General features: G+C 37.6%; 2 protein-coding genes across 2 annotated transcripts in view; one reads left to right on the plus strand and one right to left on the minus strand.

The window, feature by feature from the left end:
• C2H4orf17 (chromosome 2 C4orf17 homolog) overlaps positions 1–11,703 on the minus strand; it is an 86,259-nt gene extending 74,556 nt beyond the window's left edge. Inside the window, exons 1-2 of the mRNA XM_074343379.1 lie at positions 11,565–11,703; positions 11,238–11,472 (exon numbers count right to left, since the gene is read on the minus strand). The gene's annotated coding sequence lies outside the window, so the exon portion shown is untranslated. The remainder of the gene's footprint in view (positions 1–11,237; positions 11,473–11,564) is intronic.
• On the plus strand, positions 11,669–26,662 carry LOC105067894 (alcohol dehydrogenase E chain). The gene is made up of 9 exons (XM_010953566.3): positions 11,669–11,820; positions 14,300–14,401; positions 15,023–15,161; positions 16,948–17,035; positions 17,212–17,431; positions 19,391–19,651; positions 22,526–22,661; positions 23,244–23,382; positions 25,008–26,662. Exons 1-9 carry the CDS (start codon positions 11,803–11,805, stop codon positions 25,030–25,032), a joined length of 1,128 nt encoding a protein of 375 aa, XP_010951868.2. The 5' UTR covers positions 11,669–11,802; the 3' UTR covers positions 25,033–26,662.
• Positions 26,663–27,027: the final 365 nt, after the last annotated feature.

The raw sequence follows: 27,027 nt of genomic DNA on the forward strand, positions 1-27,027 counted from the left end.
TTCTTCTATTCAAAAGTTTGTCTAACTTTTCCCTATGTGATCTTCTGGAGTTTAAGTTCCTTGAAAAGAGAAAGAACACCTAGTTTATCTTGGTATTTTTGTATCTGTCTCCCATTGAGGAATGAGTTGGCTGAACAGAATTTGTCACAGGAAAGGTGATGCCTTCCTCTTATGTTTGTGAATGAAAAATATTGCCAACCATATCAGTAAACAAAGAATGCTGTGGCCATCAAGTCATCAGCCGCTAACTGCCACCCCTAATAGTGAGCAGAGGGAACTCAAGACGCAGACAAGCAGGCAGCCTGGCCTCTGCAGCCACCCCTAGCAATGCCCCCTGAGGGAACTCAGGTTGTGAAAGAATAGGATTCTGGTCCTAGATAGCTAGGTATATATCAAAGGAATAATTTCAATGAGTCCAGATCTTTACGTCTCCCCATACATAGAAAACTGCTAAATACCTTAAGTTGAGACATCTAGTTTTCCTTAATTAACAGTAATCTTTTGATGTTCTGACCACCTGGTCTTTGTTGAAAAAAATTCATATACCCTGGCTTCTACCTTGCCACTTTGGAACAGACTCTTAGAGCCATCTGAGATGCTGAGTCCTGGGCTTGAGTCTTAAGAAAACACACTGATTAAAACATAATTCTCAACTTTTAGGCTGCGCATTTTATTTCAGTCGACAGAGATGTCAAGATAATGTAATGAAGAAAAGGAGAGACTTTCAACAAATGGTGCTAGAACAAGTAGCTATTCATTTAAAAACAAATGATCCTCAACACTTACCTCCCACCATACACAAAAATTTACTTGAATTGGATCATAGACCTAAATGTGTAAGCTAAAACTATATAATTTCTAGAAGAGTACATAGGAAAAAATCTTTGCTTATTGGCTTATGCAAATACTTTTTAGAACATAAAAAGTACTATTCATAAAAGAGCAAATTGATAAATAAAACCTCATCAAAGTTTTAAAAATTATTCTCATATAATAACACCATTTAAGGAAATGGAAATGCAAGCCACAGAATGGGAGAAAATATTCTCAACACATTTATCTAACAAAGTACTTGTATCTAGAATGTATAAAGAACTCTTACAACTAAATAGTACAAAGACAGCCCAATAAAAATAGGGAAAGGATTTAAACAGTTCACAAAAAATGCAAATGGCCAATAAGAACAAGATGCCCAAAAAATTAGTCATGAAGTAAGTGAAAACTAAAGCATGTGGAAACAGCACTGCACCCACTAGGTAGACTAAAACCTAAAAGACTATCAGTATCAAGTGTTTCTGAGGATGTGGAACAACTGGAATTCACATACACTGTTAGTAGGAATGTAAAGTGGTACTACTTTGGAAAACCGTGCGGCTATTTTTTTATAAAGTTCAATGTCCACCCACCATATGCCCAGCAATTCCACTCTTAGATATTTATCTGAAAGAAGTGAAAAGATTTGTCCACAGGTGTTTAGGGTGTCTATTTTCAGACTAGCCAAAAATGCAACTGAAATGTCTATCCCTTGGTGAATGGATAAACAAATACAGTAAATCCGTGCAATAAGCTGCTCTATAACAATGAAAAGGTACAGACTACTGATATGCACAACATTTTACATCTCAAAAACATGATGCTGAAGAAAGACACTAAACACATGAGAGCTTGTCTTGGCTTGATTTTATTTATATGAAATTACAGAATAGGCAAAGCAATCTAAACCAAGAGAAAGCAGACCAGTGGTTGCCAGGCACTGGCCGTGTGTAAGTGGACTGACTGCAAAGGGCTGTGAGGTAACTTTTAGGGAAACAAAAATGTTCCATATTTTGTTTGTGGTGGTAGATTTAGAGTAGATTTAAAGGTATATTAATTGGGCAAGACTCAACGATGTGCACACTTAAATGGGTGCATTTTTTTGTATATAACGTTGACATCAGTAAAGTTAATGTTAAAATAAATAAATAAAAACTGCTCAAGAAGCCCCAGAACCCCTCAGACTTGGAAATAATCAATAGCTTGAGTATTGTGTGCCTTAGAATAGCCCTGTAAGGAAGGAAGTTTCTGTGTGTCACACAAATAGCTCGTGACTCCCCTAAACCTTTTCTATTTATTCTTATTTGAGCTTTGGAGCAGAAGTGGGGTTCCTTTTGAATTCTCTTTTATAGATAGAGGAGTAAACTTCACTCTAGCTTTCTTTTAGTGCCTACTTTCCCAAGGCCTGAATTTAGACTCTGGAAAAATATTTATTCCTTAAGTTATTTTTCAGCATTCTTTGCTTCCTGTCCCTGCAACTCAGATCCCAGACAAGGCATCCTAGGAGGATATTTATTTTTGACATTACAGTGAACAAATATTAATTGTTTTGAGATTACAGTGATCTACCCTAAGGTAACTGGATACCACCAAGATTACTGCAATTCCTGGATTTCCGGGTGAGTGGTAGACCAGAAATATAATGCTTACATAAGAAAGAGCTTGGTTAGTTTTTGTTTGTTTGTTTGTTTTTTCTGATTCACTTTTTTTTAAGAAGATTTCTTCATATTTGTTGACAGATATTACTGTGTTAAATAGCTTACCTGAACAATCTTTCACACAGCTGTGTGAACCAGGAGTTTTTTTTTTAATTTCCATTTAGCATGCAGTTTAAGCTAATAAACAAGTTCTGGTTTTGTGTGATGTTTGTGCCAGCCGCACAGAGAATGTTTTCTGGATTGTAAGTCCAAAAAGAAAAAAAAAGTCAAGTCCATGTATATGACCATTAATCTCATTGAATTAATCTTAAATTCAAAAGCCAATTTGATAAAGCTACAGTATAACTATTTTTTTTTTTATTTATTCTCCTTTCAATAATTTTATCTATTCTCATATGATGGCCCACTTCCAGGTTATTGCAAGTTTTATACAAATAACACATGACCTATTTCAATACAATCACCATTTTGAAATCTTTCAGTAAACACTTTACTGAGGTTTTGTGGTAATCATTTCCTAAGAAAATTAAATATTATGTAGTTATTGAATATAGACTTTGATTCATTCTAATATAGCTTTTGAGAGTGGTTTTCTTGAGTCCATCTAAAGTTACATTGGTCTTTGTTCTTTCTAATCCTAGACTAGCTTACATGACACATAAAGTAGTAAAAAATAGTTAAATATTATTCTGCATTACTCTTTTAATTATAATAATATCACTGAGATATGTCACCACCACCACCAGAGCTATTGGTTAAATAATTAACATGAACTTCTGATTCTTGAAACTCTGAAGTATTCTTTATTTCAAGGAAGCCTTTTGCAGCTGAGTAAATCTAGGTTTTATCTGGTGTGTCCAGGTGCCCTCAGTTCTAGTTCACACGCAGGCATAAGTAGCTAGGTACACTTATGAAAGTCAAAGGTGAGCTATCAATAATTAATGCTGGGACAACAGTAACTGCCTGTGGCAAACTAAGATCTTTCATTACCCAGCTATAACTGTTCAAGCTGTAGCACAGGTCTTAAGTGAACCATGAACTTACTGATCATCATATAAATATCATTCACAATCTCTCATGGGACTAATGAGCATGGTAAGCAAAAATCAGGCCCCCTATGAATATAAGATGTATAAATTCACAGGGTAAGGGTTTGGGGGAGATGAGCAGATGTAGAAGTTCTTGATCTTAGAAATCATATTTTTAACAGCTAGGAGCCAGGAGGGCACTCCGAGCTGGTACACTACTGCACGGCATTACTAAGGCTCTGTTCCAACCCAGCTCCTTCCCCAACCCTGGAACTGAAGATAAAGTACTAGCGCTAGGATTGTAAATATTTCCCAACCCCTAGGAAGGTTGTGCTGTGCTCTGCAAACCCTGACTATGCCACCTGTGCCTTCATTTTAAGGGGGGATTTAAAACTGGAGGGAGAGAAAACACAGAGAGATGGAAAAAAGGAGAAAGTGGGGGGGGGATCAGAGTGTCAAATCAAGACGTTCAACATCTGAGTAGTAGGAATTCTAGAATGAAAGAACAGACAAGGCAGAGTGAAAGGGGCAGGAAAGGAAGAGCATTAATTTTAAAAACTAGTAAATTTTCTAGAACTGAAGAAAGTTAATCTTCATATTTTTTAAAAGCTACTGAGTGTCAGTAAAATGGCTAGAAGTACACCCACCCAGAACAGAGCACTGTAAAATTTCAGATTACTAGGGATTAAGAGAATATCCTACAAGCTTCTGAAGACAATATGAAGAAGGAGGAGGAAGGAGGGGCTGGAGGGATACAGCCACAAGCCAAGGAATGTGGTGGCCACCAGAAGCTGGAAAGGGCAAGGAACAGATTCTCTCCTCCAGTCTCCGTGGGAGAGCAGCCAGGCTGACACCTTGATTTCAGCCCAGTGATAAAGACTTTTGGCCTCCAGAACTGAGAGAAAACAAACCTCTGTTGCTTTAAGCCACTCAGTTTGTGGTACAGTCGCCCCCCTCTTATCTGCAGTTTCAGTCACCCACAGTCCACTGTGGTCCAAAACTATTACATGGAAAAGTCCAGAAATAAACAGTTCAGAATTCACAAGTTTTCAATGGAGTGCCCTTCTAAGGAGCAGGATAAAAATCTCATGCCGTTCCCCTCCATCCTGCCCAGGATGTGAATCATCCCTTTGTCTAGCACATCCACATTGTATAGGCTACCCACCTGCTAGCATAGGAAAAACCAGTATATATAGGGTTCAGTACTAGCTGAGGTTTCAAGCATTCACTGAGGGTCTTGAAACATATTCCTGCTCAGGTAAGGGGGAACTTCTGTAATTTGCTACAGCAGTTACAAAAAAGCAACACAACAGATTGCCCCAGATGCAGAGCACACCCAGGTCATTCTGGAGCAAGTCCAAGCCTCAAGGAGAGATTTCTCTACAAGACAAAATTGATGGGATACTTGATGCATCTGTATGTCTTAAGTGGGGAATTAGACAACTAGTGATGATTTGGGCATTGAATTAGTTGTTAAGTATAAAGACAAAACCAAGCTAGGTTTTTAAAAGCCAGTATTTAATCCTAGGGAAAAACAAAATTGTTCAGGTAAAGATAAAAAAAAGCATTACAAACTACATGGCTCATCTGTAAGTAGCACTTACATAGTTATAATAATACAAATTACTCTAATATTTATTACTATTTTGGCAACAAGGGAGAGGTGATTTTTTTGTGTGGTAATGACTGCCCCAAATTCTTCTCCTTCAAAATGGGAAGTCAACAGACATGCCCAAGGAAAAGCCAAGTCAGGAATACATGCATGTTACTTAGAGATGGAGAGATAAAACACAACATAGTAAGTTTTGGAAGTTGACAGCAGTGGCTTCTAGGGAGAAGCAAATGTAGGAAGAAGTGGGAAAGCAAATGCTGCTGTTTTTCTTAAGAGGTTTCGTAGAAAAAAATTTTGCATGTGTATATGCATGTATCATTTAGGTAAAATGAACATGAAAAATGAAAAACTGGAAACATGACAATAAAAGAGTGGGTTACAGTCTAGAATCCATAAAATACAAAAGGAATGAAAATTGTAAAACCCAGTTCACAGCAGTGTGCAAACAGGGATATGCAGCTGAGCATTACATTTTGAATGACTGTATCATCTAAGAATTCAAAAGGTACTAGATTGTGAACACCTTGGAAGTACTCTGAAAAACTTCTACTTGAAGGCACATGAAGGGTGTGCAAAACTCTGCAGAACAGGCCTATATAAATCTAACATGGAAAAGGGCAACTGGGCCCTGTTAGTTGTCTCTAGTGGCTCCTCCTTTGGTTTTTGATGATTCCGGACCTTTGTCTTTCTTCTCAAACCCCTTAACATGCTCATCCCAGTCCTTTCCGTCTCAGCAAATTATGACCATTAAAAAAACATCAACTCAATCTGCCTGAACACTTGTTTACTTAAGGATCTGCTTCTGGGACCACTCCTGGTGCCAAGAGCTATATCACTGCATCCAGTTAGGAAAACAGAAAACTCTGTATTTCAAATAAAGTGGATTTAATGCACACACACAAAAAAATTTTTGGTTACAGAGTTGTTGGAAGGCTGAAAGGTCACAAAGGGCATGTTGAGGTCCCTGAGACATTAACATTAAGCCCCAGGAGGGCTGGAAGAATTTTTCTTTTAAAGTGGCAAGGTTGTCAGAATAGACACCTGAGCAAAAGGGGGCTACAGGACTGACACTTAGACCTCTGAGGAGAGGGTACAGCCCAATGGCTGCTCAGAAGACAAACTTAACACTTCTGCCACGGGAGCCGGGCCCAGCTGCTGCTGCCACCACTGAGGTCTGAAGCAAGGCTAGAACCCAGAGAGCCTAGAGCAGCTGGAGGATGGAGCCAACAGTGTGACACACAGTGACACTAATGGAAACTAGAAAGAAAGTCCCCTCCCACTCCTCCCGTGTTCACATCTCTCTAGTGACTCTCAGTGACGGAAACTTTAGGGAAGCTGCATGTCAGGGGACTACAGGGAACTGAGTTTGGAAAGTCATAGCCCCAGGATCATAGAGCCAACTATAAAAGGGTAATAAACTGTGTGTGACAATAGGTCAATATCAACAGCAAAGCATTTATACCTATTTACTTTAATACCAAGCCACACTCTTCCCTGCTTCGCTCTAATTGCGAGGGGACAGGGCATCTCTCTGCTTACATTGACATCTGCTCTTGCATGCTGTCTGCCTTATCCATTGTCCATCATCCTCTTAGCATCTTAAACAGAGTAGTTTTAAATTCCCACTTCAATAATTCCAACATCTCTGCCATATCTGAGTCCAGTTCTAAAGCTCACTCTGTCTCTTTTAGTATGGCTTGTAATTTTTTCTCGATATCTGGACATGATGTATTGGGTGAAAGGAAATGTCAAAAAGAGGGTTTTAGTAATGTGGCAGTGAGATGTGGCGTGAGGGGAAGGATTCTATGGTTCTATGAGCAGCTCTCAACCTTTCAGTGAGACTGTGGCCCCTGGATAGTGAACCTCGTAAGTGCTTCTCAGTTCCCCTCTCACACCCTTAGGTGGGACAGGATGGCTAGAGGGGGCTGGAATTGGGTAATTCCCTTGTCCCACATGGAAGGCTAGAGGGGGCTGAAGCTCGCTATTTCCCTTTCCCTGGGTAACTTAGGCTCTGGTAAAAAAAAAAAAAAAAAAAACCCAGAAGTGTAGGCTTTGGTTAAATAGCTTCTCCTGAGGGAAGGTCTTTAGAAAACAAAATATGCTGGTACATTTCAAAGTGGTTTCTCCTCTCCTCCTCCTGCAGGAAGCAGAGGGAATTTTTCTTCAACAATAATTCTGAGAAACTGGTTGAGATCCAAGAGGTAAAATTCACAAAAGTGTGGGGGTCTCCTTATGACTGGGTCCCCCTGGAGTTGTCTAGCTCTCTCAGTTTTTACCTTGAGCCTCCAGCAACTCATCACAGTTCAGCTTTTCGTACCTGATGTTGGTTCCTGGGGTGGGGGCTCCAGTAAATTGTGAATCTCTGCAGTTGCCTGTTGGTTCCACCAATTTGGGGACAGCAGTCTGCCCTGAGACCTCACTTCTCTTCTGGATCAAAAAAGAGTCACTGATTCCTCAGTTTGTCCAGAGTTCTACTTGTTGTTAGGATGATGTGGTGCCTTCCAAGCTTCTTGCGTGCCCATTTACAAACCAGAAATTCTCTCAACTCTGTCTTTATGCTCTCAGATCTATATGGAGTCACGCCGATTACTTTCCCATATTTCCCAACCAGGACATTCCACTCAAAATATTTCAAAGCTATCTAAAATTTTGCTCAAATTAACCACCCCTAGTAGTCAATAAAACCACCTTCTCCCACTCATCCAGGCTGGAATGTTGGAGTTATTTTGGATTTATCATGTGTATTTTAGCTTTGCCTTTGTACTTTCTCTTTGTTGATTCATTCTTTGCTACTTTCACTAAGCCCTGGGACGAGAGCAGTAAACAGATAAGAATGCAGACTTTGGGGCTAAACTGTAAGACTCCTGAGTCTGTCCCATATTCACTGGGAACCTGGCTTCTGAGCCTCGGTTTCCTCACCTATAAAAAGTAATATAATAGTACTTCATAGGATTGATTTGAAAATTTTGAGTCAATGTAAAGTATTTAGAGCAGTGCCTGGCAAATACTAAATACGTAATAGTTAGCTGCCAGTGTTATCACTATCATTCCTTCTTAGGAACTTTTACTCTGGAGAAGACCTCTTAGAATCTAATCTCCAGCTATTTGCTTCATCTCTTCTCAGTTTCTTATCTACAAAGGATGACTTATAATAATAACTTCCTAATTAAAGTTAAGCTAAACAATGTAAATAAAGCACTAATAAAGTAATCACTCAATAATATTTGGCCATTATTAGTGATATAATGTGATGATCAATAAAAGTAATACTGTCCTACAGAAGGTCACCATAGAGTCTTCATGGTTAAACGACTATGTTCAATTGTGTAGATTGCACCTTTCCCTGGTACATATTTTTTATATTATTGAAATTATGGGTTTCATACAATTTTGCATCAGTTTAAAATCATTATGTTTTTGTTTCTGCATCATCTCAAAAATAATTATTTGCATAGTACTTCATCTTGATTCATATTCGTATTTCATGAAAACATTCAGATTATTGAAATTTGGAACTCAGAAAAGTGCCAGGAACATCCGTATGATTTTGCCTTAATGCTTCTCTGAGATTATGTCCCAACACCTTTCACAAGGAATCTATGAACAAAAATTTTAAACATTCTATACAATATCTTTATGTCAGGATCAGGGATCAAAGTTGCCAAAATATTTTCTAACTTAGGGAAAAAGAAGATAACTTTAACTCTCTCACCAACTTAGGCTTCAACATCAAAGTAAAATGTTAACTAAATACTTGATTTATGGGCAGATTAAACACACTGCCATAGCAGCTTAAATGTTTCTCCATTACTAACCTCCCTCTTTACCCTGCCTGAACCCCACGATATTTGAAAGCTATAAGATGATTTATGCCTCCAAGAGAAGACTTACATCTTTTTCCTTTCCAGGTATCTTTTAAATAAACATTAAGAATATTGCTTTGCCTAGTCAGTTGGTCTACAAAATAAGGAATTTAGACTGGACGATTTTTGAGCTGCTTCCTAAAGTGTTCTTCCTCAGGACTTATAACATCTGGGGCCTACTTTGTGGATAGAAAACTGAATGTCTTACATAAAACCTGTTCTTCCCTGCTTTCTTTTTATAAAGTAATGGAAAGAATGTGGGTTTCTGAATTGGGACACATGTGGCTTAGGATTCTGTCACTGCCACTTCCCAGCTCCACGATACCGCTGGAGATGGTGTAGCTCTCTTCAGCTGCATAAGCTCAACCCTCTTTCTTTAACTGATCATTTCATGGCTGGACACCTGATATAGACCGAATGTTTCTGTCCCCCCAAATTTCATGTTTGAACCTAATCTAATCCCCAATATGTGGTATGTGGAAGTGGGGCCTTTGTGAGGTGATTATGGCATGAGGGACAAGCCCTCAGGAGGGAGATTAGTACCCTTATAAAAGAGGCCTAGAGAGTGCCCTTGCTCCTTCCACCACGTGACGACACAGTGAAAAGATGGCCATCTATGAACAGGAAATGGGCACTCACCAGACACAGAATCTGCAAGCACCTAAACCTTGGATTCCTCAGCCTCCAGAACTATGACAAATAAATGTTTGTTGCTTAAACTATCCAGTCAGTGAAATTCTTGTTGTAGCAGCCCAGATGGACTAAGACAACATCCGATCCAAGTGCTTGACAGACAGACTTAAGTTAAAAGATAGAAGCATTAGGCCCAGGCTGTATTCTGACTGAGACAGAGAGAGAGAGAGAAGCAAAGATGTGGAATAGTCAGTTATCCCTGGTACTCCTCTTTTTTAAGGCATACCACTCACTTCTTGTCCTTTGATGCTTATGTAATTGCCTATTATATTTATACCACAAAACTCTTACTAACACCAACCTGAGTACTTTGCTGTTCTTGAAGCCAACATTTATGGCTTAAAAAGGACATTTAGGAATCTATAATTTCTGAGTTTCTCGTCTCATCTGTAAAATGGGAATAATAATAGCATGTTCCTTGTGGGATTGCTCTGAGGATTATATGTGATAATGTATGGAAACCTCCCAGTAGAGTTCTGGAAACATAGTAGGTGCTCAATAAATTGTGCCCATTAGCTTCCTGTAAATTTATGTCTCCTAAATAAACCACCAATTTATTAAGAACTTAGATTATTTCTGATACCCTACTCCTCCATCATCCTATAAATACATCAGTCCAATGAGTCTTGGAAATTGGTTGGGATATATGAGTCTCTTGATATTACCGAGAGTCTCTGAAAAGTAGTCAGACTCCCTTTCTTTGCACTGCCCTCTTCCATAGGTTAGGGAGGGGGAGCACAGGGTAGTGGCCATTCTCTAGAATGGTGCCTATTCAATGATCATAAGACCACAATAAGACGGAGGAACATTCTCACCTCTCTGTTGGGTGGATATAGTGGAGCCCTAGTATGACTCTCTACATCTGCATAAGTAAAGTTGGAAACAGATAATAGTGTTGTTCCCTTGACCGTTTCAGAGAAATATATCCTTTTTGTTAACATATACATGTTTACAGACTATATCTAATTAAGTCATTGAATGCACTCTGTCCCCCAAGTGTTGGTAAAAGACTTGAGATTTATTAAAAATCAAACTCATGTTCTCTTCTCATACTCGTGGTATTGAACAAACAACAAAGGAGACGCACAGTGAGTTTTTTTTTTTTTTGACTAACTGCCAAAATGATCATTATTCAGTTTCTAACTTAAATGTCTTCACTCTGCAAAGCCTCCTCTCAATCCTTCAGGCAGAATGCCCTCTCTCTGATAGAGAACATCCCAGATGATCTAACTTGGTCGCCTGTATCGTTTTCCCTCATAGATTGAGCTCACTTTGATGGATAATTCATTGTACCTAATATTTATTAAAGGTTGTCCTATTTGTCAGGCTCCCTGATAAGTGCTTGAAAAGGACTATCTTGTTTGTTCATCAAACAACCCCTTCAGATGGTACTACTATTCATCTACATTTTACTGATAAGGAAACATCAAATAATGAGTTGAAGTTCATACACCTAGTGAGAATAGGGACTGGCTGAACCCAAGGCCATGGTATTCCCACAGCCCCATACTGCCTCTTGGCATGGGTAGAGGCCATATCTTATCCATCACTGTCACCCCACTGTACTCACCTAAGGGTCTGAAACAGGGACATTCTCAGTCAGTGCTGATTGGTATTGAGTGGCGCAGAAATGCAACTGATTGGTGCCTGACTTCTCTGCTGTGAAGAGGGGGAGAGTGCTGCAACAGATACATTCCTCAGGGTGTAGCTATTTCCGTCCTATGTCTTTGTGCGGCTTTCTTCCTTCTTTCTAACTGCATCGTATGGATTAGAAGTTGGAGCTTAGTTGAACACCCTGTGTGGAACTGAGAGAGGAGAAATATGGAACCCCAAAATAAAGATACACAGAGAGAGAAATATTTAACCTAATGAAATCAAGTTGTTACCTGAAACTGACCTATTGCAAACACAGTTAATGTGTGAGTTCTGGTTCACTGCCCTTTCCTTCCTGATTTGGCTTAGCCTAAGAATAAGCTGATGGGCGTGGCTTAAAGATCCCAGATCACATATGTAGAATTGGGCATTGCTCAAGCAAACAGACATCTGTGCACTGTATCTGCTGTACGTACTTGAGCAGAGAAGAGTCTGCAAGAAGCAAGAAGTCACATCTCCTGGCCTGCAGAGAAAACAGAAACATGAGCACAGTAGGAAAAGTAAGGAAAAAATTTTTTTATTTTTGGAATTATATTCTAATTAATGTAATAAACAAAGATATAGTATGAAATCAATGATTTAAAATTCCTATATGAATTAGAAATAATATATACTGAAATATAACAGAATATATGTTCTAATATATGGATATTAAACTACAATTGAAATGAACTGTTTCTAAATATTTGTAATAAGAATATGTAACCTCTATACCTATTAAAGTCTATGTTCCTATATTAAATACATGTGCAGTAGTTACAGCCAGTCATGAGTAATTTGCATATCTAAAGTTAGGAAAGAAAGGTTTTTAATCAAGAAGTTATCTTATATTAAGAAAGTTATCTTTATATTAAGAAATCCTAATTTAAATGAGTTATTCTTTGTAATCTTATTTTTTTATGAATATAGGAAAGTAAAGTTGACAAAAAGTTTATTGCTCTCAAAGCACTAGAATCATCAAGACTAAGCAAACCAACATCAACATGCAAATTCCAATTTAAAACAGTCTTATTAGGGCACAATTCAGGAAATTTCCATGGAGATCCTATAGAGCGATATCTTCTTCATATAAAACTCAGTGTGATCTCACACACACACACAAATGATACTGACTGAGTTTGAATCAGTTATTAGCACTGGAAACAGATATATTTGATTCTAACTCTTCCACAGATTCATGCTTAGTTGTTCAGTTCACTTACAGGTGCAGAGACATGCACATAGTCATTCAATACAATCAATTCATCTTGTTTACCTGCTTCATGACAAAAAACTATGTAACTGTTTCCAGTAGGCTTGTTGTGTTAGGAGCAGATCACACAACATACTATCTCACTAGGATACCTAAAGTGAAAGAAACTGAGGTTTCTACACACTGTGTGACACAGCAGGCCTATAGCAGTATGACTGGCTGGAGATCATATGGGTGACCCATTGTCAGTTCTCATTCCAACTCTCTTTTCATCCATTACTGATGAGCATTTACAATGGCATATCACATTCCGAATGAAGAATGAACCCAGGACCTTGTGCATGCTAAGCATGTACTCTACCACTTGAGCTATACCCTCCCCACCTACCCTCAATCTTTTGTTAATCTTTTACTACCATGGAGTAGTGAAAAGATAAATTTGGACTGATATTAATTCTCTGGACAGCCAGCTTTGTGACTTTGGAAAAATTACTCAATTACAGAGTCAGTTGAGCCTCAATCTTTTCATCTGTAAAATAAGACTAATAATTCAATAACACTGCCTTGTAAAGTTTAAAAGTCAAGCATATAACTCACCCAGCACAGCCACTTGTGCCTGCCCCATCATACACAGGTGCTGATTATTGGGTGCCTACCATTGCTGTATTATTTTCAAGTACTCTCATATTTACTGAGGCACTGACCATGACAAACACTCTGCAACGTGGGAGGATTTGGCGTATAAATAATGACAATGGATTAATGAATTGTCAGATAAACTTCCATTGAATTTTTTATCATATTTGCAATATGTCAATTCTCCCTAGAAAAAAACTCTCAACTATACAAACTTTCCGAAAATGAAGACAGGTCTTATACTACGTTGCCAAGCACTAAAAACATGTGTTCAACTTTATTTTTAAGAATATCTGTAGGTGAGCTATGCTAGATAGAAAGTCAAACACATAGTTCTCCCCTTTTTAAATGTATACATGTGTATGTGTGTGTACAGCTTGAACTTCTGCAATTATTGGCTCAAGTCCCATCGGAAAGAAAACTCTATACATACATTAGGTAATAAAACAGAGCTGCCAAAGCTAAGTTTCAAATGAGTGGTGCAAACAGGTAGCACACAGAAACAGTGGAGGAAGAAAATCAGCGGATGAGGACAGGCATATAGAGAAAGCAGTCATGCGAGGTGGGGAGGCAAATATGCAACTGGAATCATAAAGTCACATCGTTTTGCCTTAAGTGGAGAATTGAGCAAGGGACAATCAGTTTCATGTGAACAAACAGTGAGTCTGTCAGGAAAACGGTAGTGATTTAGAACTTCATGTACAGCCAACAGTTTTGGGTAAATACACAATATCAGGACCGCATTAGGAAACAACAGCAATAAACAACCCTCGGAGAGAAAAACAACATGAAGTTCTTTCTTCATAAAAGACTATATTCCATTTTATCTCATTGTCTCACTACAGTTAATTCTGTTTCTCTTCCTTATGTTATTGCTTTACACATTTCTTATAAAGAAGTATTTATATATATATATATATATATATATATATATATATATATATATATATACAGACACACACGTACATTTATTTATTTGTTTGTTTGTTTGTTTGTTTGTTTGTTTTTGCAAATCAGAGGTTGTTCATTTCTGTGGAACAATGTTAGGGTCCAGGCGTGGAGTGAGATGTTGCACATAAAAAGATGAAAGACACAATCCCTAACTTCAAGAGTGAGGAAAAACTGGTATCATCTTTCTGTTCAATTTCCAGGTAATAAAATGCAAAGCGGCTGTGCTGTGGGGGGTTAAAAAACCATTTTCCATTGAGGAGGTGGAGGTTGCACCTCCTAAGGCCCATGAAGTTCGTATTAAGGTAAGATTTTTTCCACCTCTATTTAAGTTTAGGGTGAAGATTTTCAGAGAATAGTAACAGTCAAAATAACCAAAATCCAGTAAGAGGCACATTTTTATATAGTCATCCAGACAGTGGGATTACATTTGTTCTCAAAGAAAGATGTAAATATAAATTGTCAAATTTTTAAAAAGACATCAAAGAGTATATAAACTATAATCTTAATAAAATAAAACAGAATCTATGTGCTTGACAGAAAAATATGCAAAGGAATATATATCAGGATTTCAAAATCAGTTAGCATTAGATAGTGGAACTTGAGTAAATTTATTTTCTTGGTGCTAACCTACATTTTCTACTTCTATAATAAGGGATGCATTCTTGTATAGTATATAAGACTTCAATATTTCAGAAACAATTATTTCACACATTATTTCAAACTGTTTAATGCACAAAATGAAAGTAAAGGAGGGTTTTAGGTTCAATAATTCTGTGTATAAACTGAAACTGTACTTGGGAAGAGCAGGAATTATTAGCAAAATTCTTGAAAACTCTTTAGTACAATTTCAGGAAACTGAGTATTAAGTCTATGCAAGGGCCATGATCTTTTCAGAGTCTAACCATCCTCCCTTTACCCTGTAGATGGTGGCCACAGGAATCTGTCGTTCAGATGACCATGTGGTTAATGGATCCTTGGTCATGCCTCTTCCTATGATCCTAGGCCATGAGGCAGCCGGCATTGTGGAGAGCATTGGAGAAGGGGTGACTACAGTAAAACCAGGTACAGCATTCACACTTGGGGAATGTGACTTGGTTTAGGACCCCAGGATCATCCAACCCGGATGACAACCCGGAATTGATGACAGGTGCAGTAATGAGAGGTGAAAGACCTTGTTCACGGAGGAGCTGGGACTTGAAAAGAGGTCTCTTCCTTTCCTGCCTCCCTGCCTGACTCCGGTACACGTGCATTCATGCACTCGTGTCTTCTCTCCTCTGGCAAGTATTTACTGAGGGCCTGCTAGATGTCAGGCACCATGTTAGATCCTGGGAATACATGAGGATCAAAAGAGATGCAGTGTTTGCCAGAGTGGAATCCGCAATCCCATTTTAGTGTTTCTGAGCCCTGTTGTCTATTGGATCCAAAGAGAACTACAAATGAGACAAGAGATAAACACCTGTCTATCTCCTGAGCCTCTAGATCAGTGTATGGAAACTGTGTACTGACTTCATACAATGAGGCCTGTGAGGCTATGACTGAATCAACATATAATCTCTTCTTAGGTGGGAAGTGGAGCCCATTCACTGAGCTTCCCCTTCCAATATGGCCTCCTTTCTTGAATACAGAATGAATGAAATAGACGAGTTGGCAGGAAATGAAGGAAAACTAGCAGAAGGCATCCTGCCATAAACAATATCTGTTTTATTGCATTTAACCATGATTAACTATGACTGGTCACCAAGTACTATTTTATCTTTAATATTTATTGTACCCTAATGCTATTGTATTTTAATGCAGATAAATATTTTAAAGGTATACAATAAATAAATACAAAATTTCCATGCCATCATCTCATATAAATTTTATCTATTAAATGTTATTTTTCTGGGTCTTTTACATAAATAGCATAGATGATTAAAAATTATATATATATATATATATATATATATATATATATATATATATATATATATATATGTTTAATTCTAAAAAAATCACTTTACTCAGTAGGTTTGACCTACCCTCTTGGCAAATATTAATTGACCTGTGAACAGAAAATAATAACTTGTCTGGTTTGAGTTTCAGCCTTTAGTATTTCTTTTAGTTAGAAATCAATTAATAATAAATAACACCCTTACTTTTTACCCCTGCTCCTTCCACCATAGCAGTAAAAATAGATAATTCACAAATTATCAGCTACAAATATTTGAAAGTCAGTTCTTATCCTAAAAGTGTTTAACTCATAATTGAGGGTTGAGGTTTTCAATGAAATTTCTTAAGTTCTTATTTATCCCATTTTTGTTAGTGTCCATTAAAAAATGAAAATTAAAAAAATAAGCACTCACTTCATAGAACACATAAGCATAATCACTTTGAAAAGCCAAGAAATGGTTGTTGAGATTCTCATTTTCACTGTATCCAAACTATTACAAAATACTGGGTCACCTAGTGGAACTATGGTGATCTGCTCACAACTTAAATTTACATTTATACTTACAGTATGAATATTTACATTTTAATTATTCAAAATTAAATGAGATGATACATATAAAACCCCCAAGAGAAAAGTCATACAATAAAAGATAACTATTAATACAGTGGAGCTACTCTGAAATATCCATGCTGTTTTCCACATTTGCATTTCCTCTTTGGGCATCCTCAGGCATATAGAAACTCAATACTCAGCTATGCTGGCAGGCAATAGCCAAGACAGACTGGTGACCGGACCCTATTCTTGGAGAATTGTCAAATTCAAATGCCTCTAACACAGACGTGTAAGCTTTAAGTTCTTGCACTAATAATGCTCAGAAAGAAATTTAAGAAGAATTTGTTTTATCCCCTTCCCCAGGTGATAAAGTCATCCCACTCTTTGTTCCTCAGTGTGGAGAGTGCAATGTGTGTAAACATCCAAAAGGCAACTACTGCTTGAAAAATGAGTAAGTTTCATATACTCTCCTTACACAGCCAAGGAATCTACACATCAGTTATGGTTCTATCTCATACTTTCTTTTTTGTTGTAGTTGTTAAACTTTTTTTTATTGAGTTATAGTCATTTTACAATGTTATGTCAACTGTCTGATACTTTCTTATGTCTGTGTGTTCTACTGACCAGTGTGACCAATCCTCGGGGGACCCTTGTGGATGGTACCTCCAGGTTCACCTGCAAAGGGAAGCCCATCCACCATTTCCTCGGCACCAGCTCCTTCAGCCAGTACACAGTGGTGGATGAGATGTCAGTGGCCAAGATCAATGCAGACTCACCACTAGAGAAAGTCTGTCTCATCGGCTGTGGATTTTCTACTGGTTATGGGTCTGCAGTCAATGTTGCCGAGGTAGGAATAACAATGGTGATAAAACTAGCTACACTCGGACTGTCAGGGACCAAAAGGAAAGCAATTTCTAATAGGAATCTGAGATCATTCTTCATAGTTTTAATGGTGGCTTTCCTCCCACACCTGCTACCATTAAAACATTGATGTACTCCATAGAAGTGAGGGTGCTGATAAGTAGAAAATGCCCTTAGAAGGAATTGAGAGTATGTCCTAGAAAATTTATCTGTTTATCACAAATGCAAAAGCTGTTGATAATTAGTTCAGAAAAACTAAAGGTGTTTTTTTCAATAATTCTTCCATATGTGTTCTTTATGGGATTACTAAATTTTAGAGCTGGGAGCCCACTTCGACTTTCATTTTGCAGCTAGCACCAACTTGCACCATGTGCGGTAGGTCCTGCTACGTTTTGACAGCAAACATAAATGAAACGAAGGGGTTGCCTCTGAGGAGCATCTAGTCAGTCCATGGATCCTCCACTCCCAGAATTAGGATCAACATTAGATTCCAAAGCCTTACCTGATATGATATGCCTCCAAACCGAGGGCCACCAGCGTACCCACTTTGTGGATCTCTGAGGAAAGAAGAGAAGCTTCAGGGATGCATGAAGCATCTATTCCACTGCTATACCTCCTCCCTTGCCACGAACACGCACACACACACACACAAACACACACACACACACATGCACACACACTTCAGAAGTGGTAGATTTTAAGGATAAATTCTCTAAAGGCTCCTCTTTCTGAAAGGTTGGAAATATAGTAATATTCTTTCATTTTATGAAACTGAGGCCCAAAGACATAAAGCTATTTGCCACAAATCTCACAGTTGGTTAGTATGAGAGCTGCAACTTGCCCCGCTCCCAAAACTCCTGCTGAATCATAAACCATAATACCCAATGACCAGAACTTTTAAATCATAATCACAACCCTCACTTTTCTAAGGTAAAAAAGTGCTGTACCCCAGAGAATGTTTTCTTGGGACAGGAGGAGCATTTTACCCATGGTGAAGGCTGACTATAGTAGATTACATTTATTAAACAGCCCCTAAGCCAAGTTAAACCACTGAGAGAACATGTTTTCCACGTTTCTGTGATGACCACAAAGTCGCTTCTGCAATTGCATCAGCAGAGAAGGTGGTCTACTTCAGCCTACACACAGCGCAGAAGCCGGGGGCACTTGTGATAATGAATTTCATCCATTATTAAAATATAGACAAACTTTTCATTGATTTATTGTTCATTGGTACATTTTAAAAAGCAAGGATAAAATGCATTTAAGACCCATTGGTCTCAAGCTGTTTTATCTTAAAATTACCTGTTAAATTTCCCCTGTTGTTAAGATTGCTTTAAGCTGAGGAGACTCTCCTAAGCTTCACAGCTAATTTCTGCTCTCATTATACTGGTCACGACTACTGCAAGTTAATGAACCAGGCTGTTAATTATTGAGGTTTCAATTGGATTATTTTTTCAGTCTCCTCTTTTCCACTTATTATTTCATTTCCCAAAAGTTGTGTTTGTGTATGCGTGGTGGACTGAAGCTGGCTATCCATGCAGTTGAGCCACTAAACTCTCCTCAGGATGGGAGTCACTAGCATTTACAGCTCAAAAATCATCTGGTCCACTGGCCCCCAGCCTGGGTTTTCCACTGGAATTAGCTATGGACTGGATGTTACCCATAGAGATTCTGCTTTAATTGGTTATGGGCTGTGGACCTGGGCATTGAGCTTTTTTTGTAAAGCTCCCCAGATGAGTCTAATATTCGGCAAAATATGAGGATCACTGATCTAATTCAACCCCCTCATTTTAAATACAAAGCAGCTGAAGCCAAGAAGTGGCGACAACAGGTTGTGTCGAGTTTGAGTAGCTTCTGACAACAGAGAAGGCATGGCATTGTATACAATTTAGGCTCTTTCTAACAATCGTTACTTAACCTATTTGTGCATTTTCTGAAAACACAGGTCACCCAGGGCTCCATCTGTGCCGTGTTTGGCCTTGGAGGAGTTGGCCTGTCTGTTATCATTGGCTGTAAAGCAGCCGGAGCAGCCAGGATCATTGCGGTGGACATCAACAAAGACAAATTTGCAAAGGCCAAAGAGGTGGGAGCCACTGAGTGTGTTAACCCTCATGACTATGACAAACCCATCGAGGAGGTGCTGAAGGAAATGAGTGGTGGAGGTGTGGATTTTTCATTTGAAGTCATTGGTCAGCTTGACACCGTGGTACGTACCCTGAAAAGCCTTGAGGATTTGCCTCTGCATGCTGAAGTGAGCTTTTAAGCAGCAGAATAGAAACATTATATTTAAAGAATATATTTAAAACTATGGCCATTTTCCACCTCCTATTTGTTGCCTGGAGTGCTTAACTTATTATAATGAGGAATCTTCCATCCCATCAGCTAAGCAGAACTGTCACAAGGTATTATTTCCTTTTTAGAGAGAAAAGAGGTTTGTTTTTTTCAATTGAACGATTATAAATTTACTGTTTTTAGCTTAAAAAACTCAAACTCAAGTAAATATAAAGAATACAAATTCTATTCTCAAGTTGACAAGGTTGATATTCTTCTCCCCACATTCCTATCAAAATGACTTTACACTTTTTATATGTTTTCATAAATACTTATTTTTTTCACATGTACTTTGGCCAAAAGAAAAAGTGAGCAACTTCAGGCTCTGTGTCATTTTACTAACAGAAAATATGCGCCATTTCTCCATAGCAGACAGCATGGTGTCTGCACATAATTAGCACCCAAATCCGTCTGTTGAACTGAATATTTTAAAAGTCAACAAGTTTCTCCACCAAAAAAAAAGTAAGTGATGCATATCTCATAGACTTGTTTATGAATTACATGCCATAATACATGTAAAATACTTAGCACATGCACTTGTCAAGAACTAACTTACTGAGTGTCAGCTGGTATTACCGACAATGAAGGACAGTTTTCAATCTTGCAGTGCTTACATTATCTGTGGAATATACACATTACTTTCAAATAATGACAGATATCATCATGCAATGGAGAACCCATCTCCAGCTATATTCTACCTAACAAGTATTCTCTACAATCCTAACAAATAAAATTACCAGAGGCCAACAAATCCCATTTTGAGGTTCTCCGGTAAGCCTTAGTAATAGAAAGCAGCACCTTAAGAGTAAAGCTCTTTTCAGCATTGTCTTGGGACAACAGGCCTTAGATGACTGAAGTTCTAAGACAATCCAGTTTGTCCAGGACCATAGCCTTTCTCCTGATGCCATTTTTCTATGATTTCCCCTCCATTTTCTCAGTGGAATTGGATTGTTTTATTTGAAAACACCAAATATCTGACAGCCACATGTTCTGAGGTTCTCTGGTCTTCCAAATGTCATACTACAAAATCAAAGGATTGATTATTATATATTCCTGGGGGATCCTAAACAATTTTCTTACTACAGACATGTTTAAAAACCTGACTGGAGGGGAAAGGCTTTCTTTGGAAGTTCCAGAATAATAGGTGTAGTTTACAGTAAAAGTATATGCGAGGTAAAAGCACATTTAAAACACGCCCATTTTAGGCCAACGGCTATATGAAAAGGTTCTCGATGTCACCAATCCCCGGGGAAATGCAAATCAAAACCACAAAGAGATATTACCTCAAATCTGTCAGAACGGCAGTTACCAAAAACACAAGCAATGGCAAGGTAGGGGAGGGTGCAGAGAAAGGGAGCTTTTGTGCACTGTTGGTAAGAGTATACACTGGTACAACCATTATGAAAAGCAGTCTAAGGTTCCTCAAAAAATTTAAGATAGAACTACCATATGATCCAGCCATCCCACTTCTAGCAATACAGCCAATGAAAATAAAACCACTATTTCAAAGAGGTATCTGCACCCCTACATTCATTGCGGCATTATTCATAATAGCCAAGATATGAAAACAACCTAAATGTCCACTGATGAATGAATGGATAAAGAAATTGTGACTGATGTATGTAATTCAGGCATAAAAAAGAAGTCCTGCCATTTGCAACCGCATGGGACAATCTAGAGGACATTAGGCAAAGTAAAATAAGGCAGACACAGAAAGACAAATATTATATGACCGCACTTATATGTGGAATCTAAAACAAACTCTTAGAACCATTGAGTAGAACAGAGCTGGCAGGAGGCTGGGAGGAGTGGGGATGGAGGAACAGGGGTGAAGAATAATGGGTCGATGTGCGTCAAAGGCTACAAACTTTCAGTTAAGAGTAAGTTCTGGGGACTTACATATACAACATGGTTATTATAGTTGATAGCACTGTATTATATAGTTCAAATTTGCTAAGAGAGTAGATCTTAAGTGTTCACATTACAAAAACAGTAACTAGCAGCTATGTGAGGTGATGAATGTGTTCATTAACTTGATTGTGATAATCGTTTTGCATTGCATGTGTATTTTAAACCATCATATCGTACCCCCTAAAAAATAATATTGTACACGCTAAAACAAATAATTTTTAATTGTCAGTCATACTTGGACAAAGCTGGGGAAAAATAAAGTGCATAAATCAGACAAAATTGTCCATTTTAGAAATGGCAGTAGAATCGGGATCCATGAAAAGGGGAGACCATCAAGCAGAGAAAAGGCAAACCTTGATGGTGTAATTGACCTTGTATCTAGTTCATCACCAAAATACCTGATTCAAAGTACTGAGTTCAAAATATCTACTTAATAAAGAAAGAAAAATGAGTTAACCAACTCTGGTTGCCTAGAGCTCATGTGATGATAAACATTACCTTTATTTGAGGGATCAGATTATATATACATATAATTACATATTTATGTACATAAATATATAAAGATATGTGCCTCTTTATTATTTTCAGGGAGAATTAAGTGTATACAAACATACAAATTCATTTATCCATTGTCTCATTCAAAAATATTTTCTGGTCATCTTCTAAAGCCCCAGCTAGTGGCTTTAGGAAATAATGGGGAATAAAGAAACAAAAGACATCATCTCTTCCCTCCACACACCAGCAAGCTAGCTAGGTCAGTAATACATGATACTGTGTACCACAAATGGGGACTACCAGAGAATCCACTTTAATGATGCTACATGTGAATTTATTCCAGAACTCTGCCTTGTTGTGCTGTCACGAAGCATATGGCGTAAGCGTTGTTGTAGGAGTGCCTCCTAATTCCCAGACTCTCTCTGTGAACCCCATATTGCTGTTGACTGGACGTTGCTGGAAAGGAGCTATTTTTGGTGGTATGTAGCTAGGCTTGAAGGCCAGACTCTTACCAAACTCAGGATTTCTTCCCTTCCCTAGGTTTTAAAATGCAACGTAGTTAAAAAAATTAATTCCTCTGTATCTATCGGCTCCAAATCAACTAGATGTGGAACTAATGCACACAGAAGGTCCCTAGGTAGACTTTTCTGGTGTCCCCATTGACTAGGAACTTTCAGCATCATCTCTTTTGATACTTGTAAGTGCACAACTCAACTGAAATACCTAGTAAGACCCAGGAAATCCATAGCAATAACTCATGTCTACACTCACTGCCCAAATTTAGACAATTGCTAAGTTCTCTTCCTGACTTTGGGAATAACTATCTGTACTATAATTTCTCTAGGAGACAACAAATAACTAAGACCCTAGTTTGTATTGGGGGATATTTTTTAAGTCAAATGCCTGCAAAAGGATACTGAAGGACACTATCTCTTATTAACCTGAGTAATAGTAGTCCGTGGACTTTATCAACTTTCATTTAAATTCTACTTGGAAAGTCTCTTCCCCAATTCTCCTCTTATCCCTGGCTGAATCTAACACTGATATCACTTTCTTTTCAGGCTTTAAAAGTAAGGAGTCTGTCCCCAAACTTGTGGCTGATTTTATGGCTAAGAAGTTTTCACTGGATCCTTTAATAACCCATGTTTTACCCTTTGAAAAAATAAATGAGGGATTTGACCTGCTTCGCTCAGGAAAGAGGTAGATTTTAAGTTTCTCTTTATGCTGGGGTTTGACTAACAGAGAAAAAAAAACGTAGAAGGATAAGAGAAAGACTAGGTTTCCATTCCCTTGGTTTCCATTCCCAGTTCAACCTTTGCATGTAGCACATTTAAGAGCATATTGTGAGAAGCTAAAATGTTTTGCATTTCCTGTTGGGCTGAAAACAAATTGATGATGGTTACATCAAATCTGAATGATCAGCACCCTCTGCTTTCTTTACAAGAGAACTCTCACCTTTGCAAGGAAAAAGAATCAGAGCTACATGGTCATGTTATATAACGTGGAGTTACTGCAGCCCCTGCCTGGCCACCTGAAACAGTTGACTATTAATAGCTATAAATTTAAATCACATTCAAGATATCTCAGAAACTCATTATGGGAGTTGGTGGAACTAGCTATATTGGCATTATTTTCTATACAGCTAGTTTTTTTCATAAAATCCTATTATTGTTATTTCTTTTTTCCATTTACAAAGAATTTCTCACAAGTAAAACTTGTTACAAAGAGGAAAGGTACAAAATGCTACTTTCCATGTTTACATCTTACACTTTTTTGAAACTTAGCGAAATAAGCCAGCTCCATTTTCTATCTCTAACATTTAACTTTTCCAACTGCCTAAAAAGAAGAATTTTGTCACTTGCATTTATACGAGAGGCACAATTAGTAATAGGCAGTTTTACCTAATTCCCACCTTCTAGTTCCATGGTCTGTGCTTTTTCTGCAACTTCACACTTCTTCTGATGAGGTTTTCAGCTTTAAACAGTATTTCTTAAGTACTCATACACATAACATATACTAGACACTTTGATAAAGATTATTGAGGGAGGAAAGAAACTAGCAACTAGAAGAGCACCAGATTACATCCTTTCTGGAAAAGAAGTTTGGTAATTTTTATCAGAAACTTTAAAAAAAAAAAAACCACTTAGATCCTATGTCCCAGCAATTGCATTTATGGAAACCTAGTCTACAGAAATCATCAGCTATGTGAATGCACATCTATTTCAGCATGTTCATCTAAGTCTCTAATCACCCTCTAAGACTAATCCGAGTCTCGGTATCCACGATCTCTACAATAGAAATAATATCAGAACTTGCCTTGTAGCAGTGTTAAGTTAAGGTTTAAATGATTAAATATATGAAAAGCATCTAGAGACAAGGTGACAAACGGCATAAAGTTGTTGCATGTCATCACCCATTGTTTTGTATTCATTATTATACAAGGCATATGGGCTCTCAAAAATGATTTTGGGGGAGTGGGGCATAGCTCAGTGGTAGAGTGTGTGCTTAGCATGTGCAAGGTCCTGGGTTCAATCACCACTACCTCCATTAAAAAAGAAAATGATTTTTTGATAATCTAATATACAGTGAAGCCTAAATGACAGTCATATTCAGGATGCTATAGTTGAGCTTAAGGTTGGAGAAAACACAACAGAAAAAGATGAGCTGCCTTTTTACTTGACTTGAATGCGTTAGGAATGGGAATGGAGTAGTGGGAAACAAGACAGCTTTTCAAAGGGACAAATCAAATGTTCCTTGTACTCACATGGAAGAGTGTAACTTTTCTAAACATGACGACAATTAGTATCTTTAATTTTCTGTTTCAGTATCCGTACCGTCCTGACATTCTGAGACCGTACACGTGCCTTCACTTGTAGCAGTCTTCTGGCTCCTCCATCATCGGAAACATCAGCCAAACATCGTCAATAATTCTATTCTTCAGAGATGCTACTAATAAATTACATATGGGAGCTTTCCAAAAGAAATCAAAATTGATGTAAAATTATCTTTCAAACAAATGTTTAAAATTCAAGTGAGAGCTAGATGAACTATCATTTGGGTAACTGAGTCCAACAAACATTCCTTCTTAATCATTCTACTCATGCTGAATCATGTCATCTTTCCCATTGAGGAAAGCTATTTCTTTTGATTTCTTGTCCTTTTGGTATCTTTACCACCCTTAGTCATTGAAGCCTTAGTCATTGAGAAGGTCTTCATTATGCTTGTCCCGCAACATACAAGTCATGGGCTGTTGTGCTTAAAATCTTCCACCTGTATTTCCACTGTCTGTATTTTCCTTTTTATGAAATGGAGCAAAACCATACAGTAAAAACTGCAGTCTGCAAAAGGATATACTCAGATTTATAAGTGGAGAAGGTCCAGAAAATCTAAATATAGGACATTTCTTAGGGAAATGTCACATATTTTGAAGGTAAAGAAAGTGGTTTTAGTGCTTTTATACTGTTTGCAGTAAAAATAAAAGCAGCTTCATGCTACATGTATTAAATGTGAGGCCTGAATATTAAATCTAAAAACTGAACTATTATTGGAACCATATTCCAAAAGTCTATAATTTTTACTCAAGAAAGTACTTTACTAGTTAAATGATCTTAGTTAATTATTACGATTAACTGAAAATGAGTCATAGGGCAATTAAAAAGTATTATGGTGGCTTGAAGTCTAGGGATGAGAAGGAAGAGGCTGTGGACAAAGCATGTCAAATGGGTAGCTCAGAAATGACACAAACATCCAAAGCAATAGATTTTCTGAGTAGATATCGATACATACACAGGTGTATATATTTGCAAAATTATTTTCAATCTAGAATTTTTCTATTAGCTATCAGGTCTTAAGTCTAGAAGCCTGGAATTAGTTTGATGTTTCCAATACGTGAAAGCCTATGGTATTCATTTCTTAATGCTTTCTCACAGGAAGATTTGCATTTTGAGCTTCATCTGTCAGTGTGCAATGAAAATCTTATTCCTTTAAGGGGTTTTAACTATCTTTGAAAGTGATTTAGTTCCACGTCTACAATTTATTCTATATTGTGGAAAGGACTCTAGACTCAGAGCAAGTGCTCTACCACTTACTTGTAAGTTACTCAACCTCTCTAAGCCCATTTCATCCTTTCTTTTAAAAAAATTATTCTACCAATCCATTACAGCTTCATGAAGATTACATGGAATGATGTAATGAAAAGGCTTTGTCTGTGTTGTGCCATGTAAATGTAGGGAATGGTTTCATTGTTTTGTCAAAGATGCTGACAGAGATAATTAGGGTTAGGGGAGCTTCCAGAATATCCCTAAGTTTTCAGAATGTCCTAGCATCATGGAATACTATGTTCCCATGCTGCTGGGTGCTCCAGTTGGTGTGATAATGTGAGATCCAGAGAAAAAAGAATTGGTTCTGCTTTCAGTTAATTCTAATATGCCAATATTGATTCATTAATTATAATAAATACAACAAACTAATATGTCAATAATAGGGGAAATTGTGTGTGTGTTTGTGGAGGGAGGTAAATAGGAACTTTCTTCACTATCTTCATAATTTTTCCATAAACCTAAAACTTTTTAAATTAAAATGTATTTTTATTAAAAATACTTCATAAATACTAAATATTTTAAAATCACATTTTTACAAAGTGTAAAAAAACTTTCAAAAGTCCTTAAAGACACTACACTCACTGTACAATATTTTAGTCAGAATGATATCTGAATATCCCATTGTATTTCATTCCAAATCTTGTAGAATTATGCAAACTATGTATTGAGATACATATGTATAATCTTCTGAAGAGACAGCAGCCAGTGTTGCCTATAATTTTTATCTTTATTTGCAAATTAAGTC

This window comes from Camelus bactrianus, chromosome 2 (genome assembly GCF_048773025.1).
Source record: "Camelus bactrianus isolate YW-2024 breed Bactrian camel chromosome 2, ASM4877302v1, whole genome shotgun sequence".
NCBI lineage: Eukaryota > Metazoa > Chordata > Mammalia > Artiodactyla > Camelidae > Camelus > Camelus bactrianus.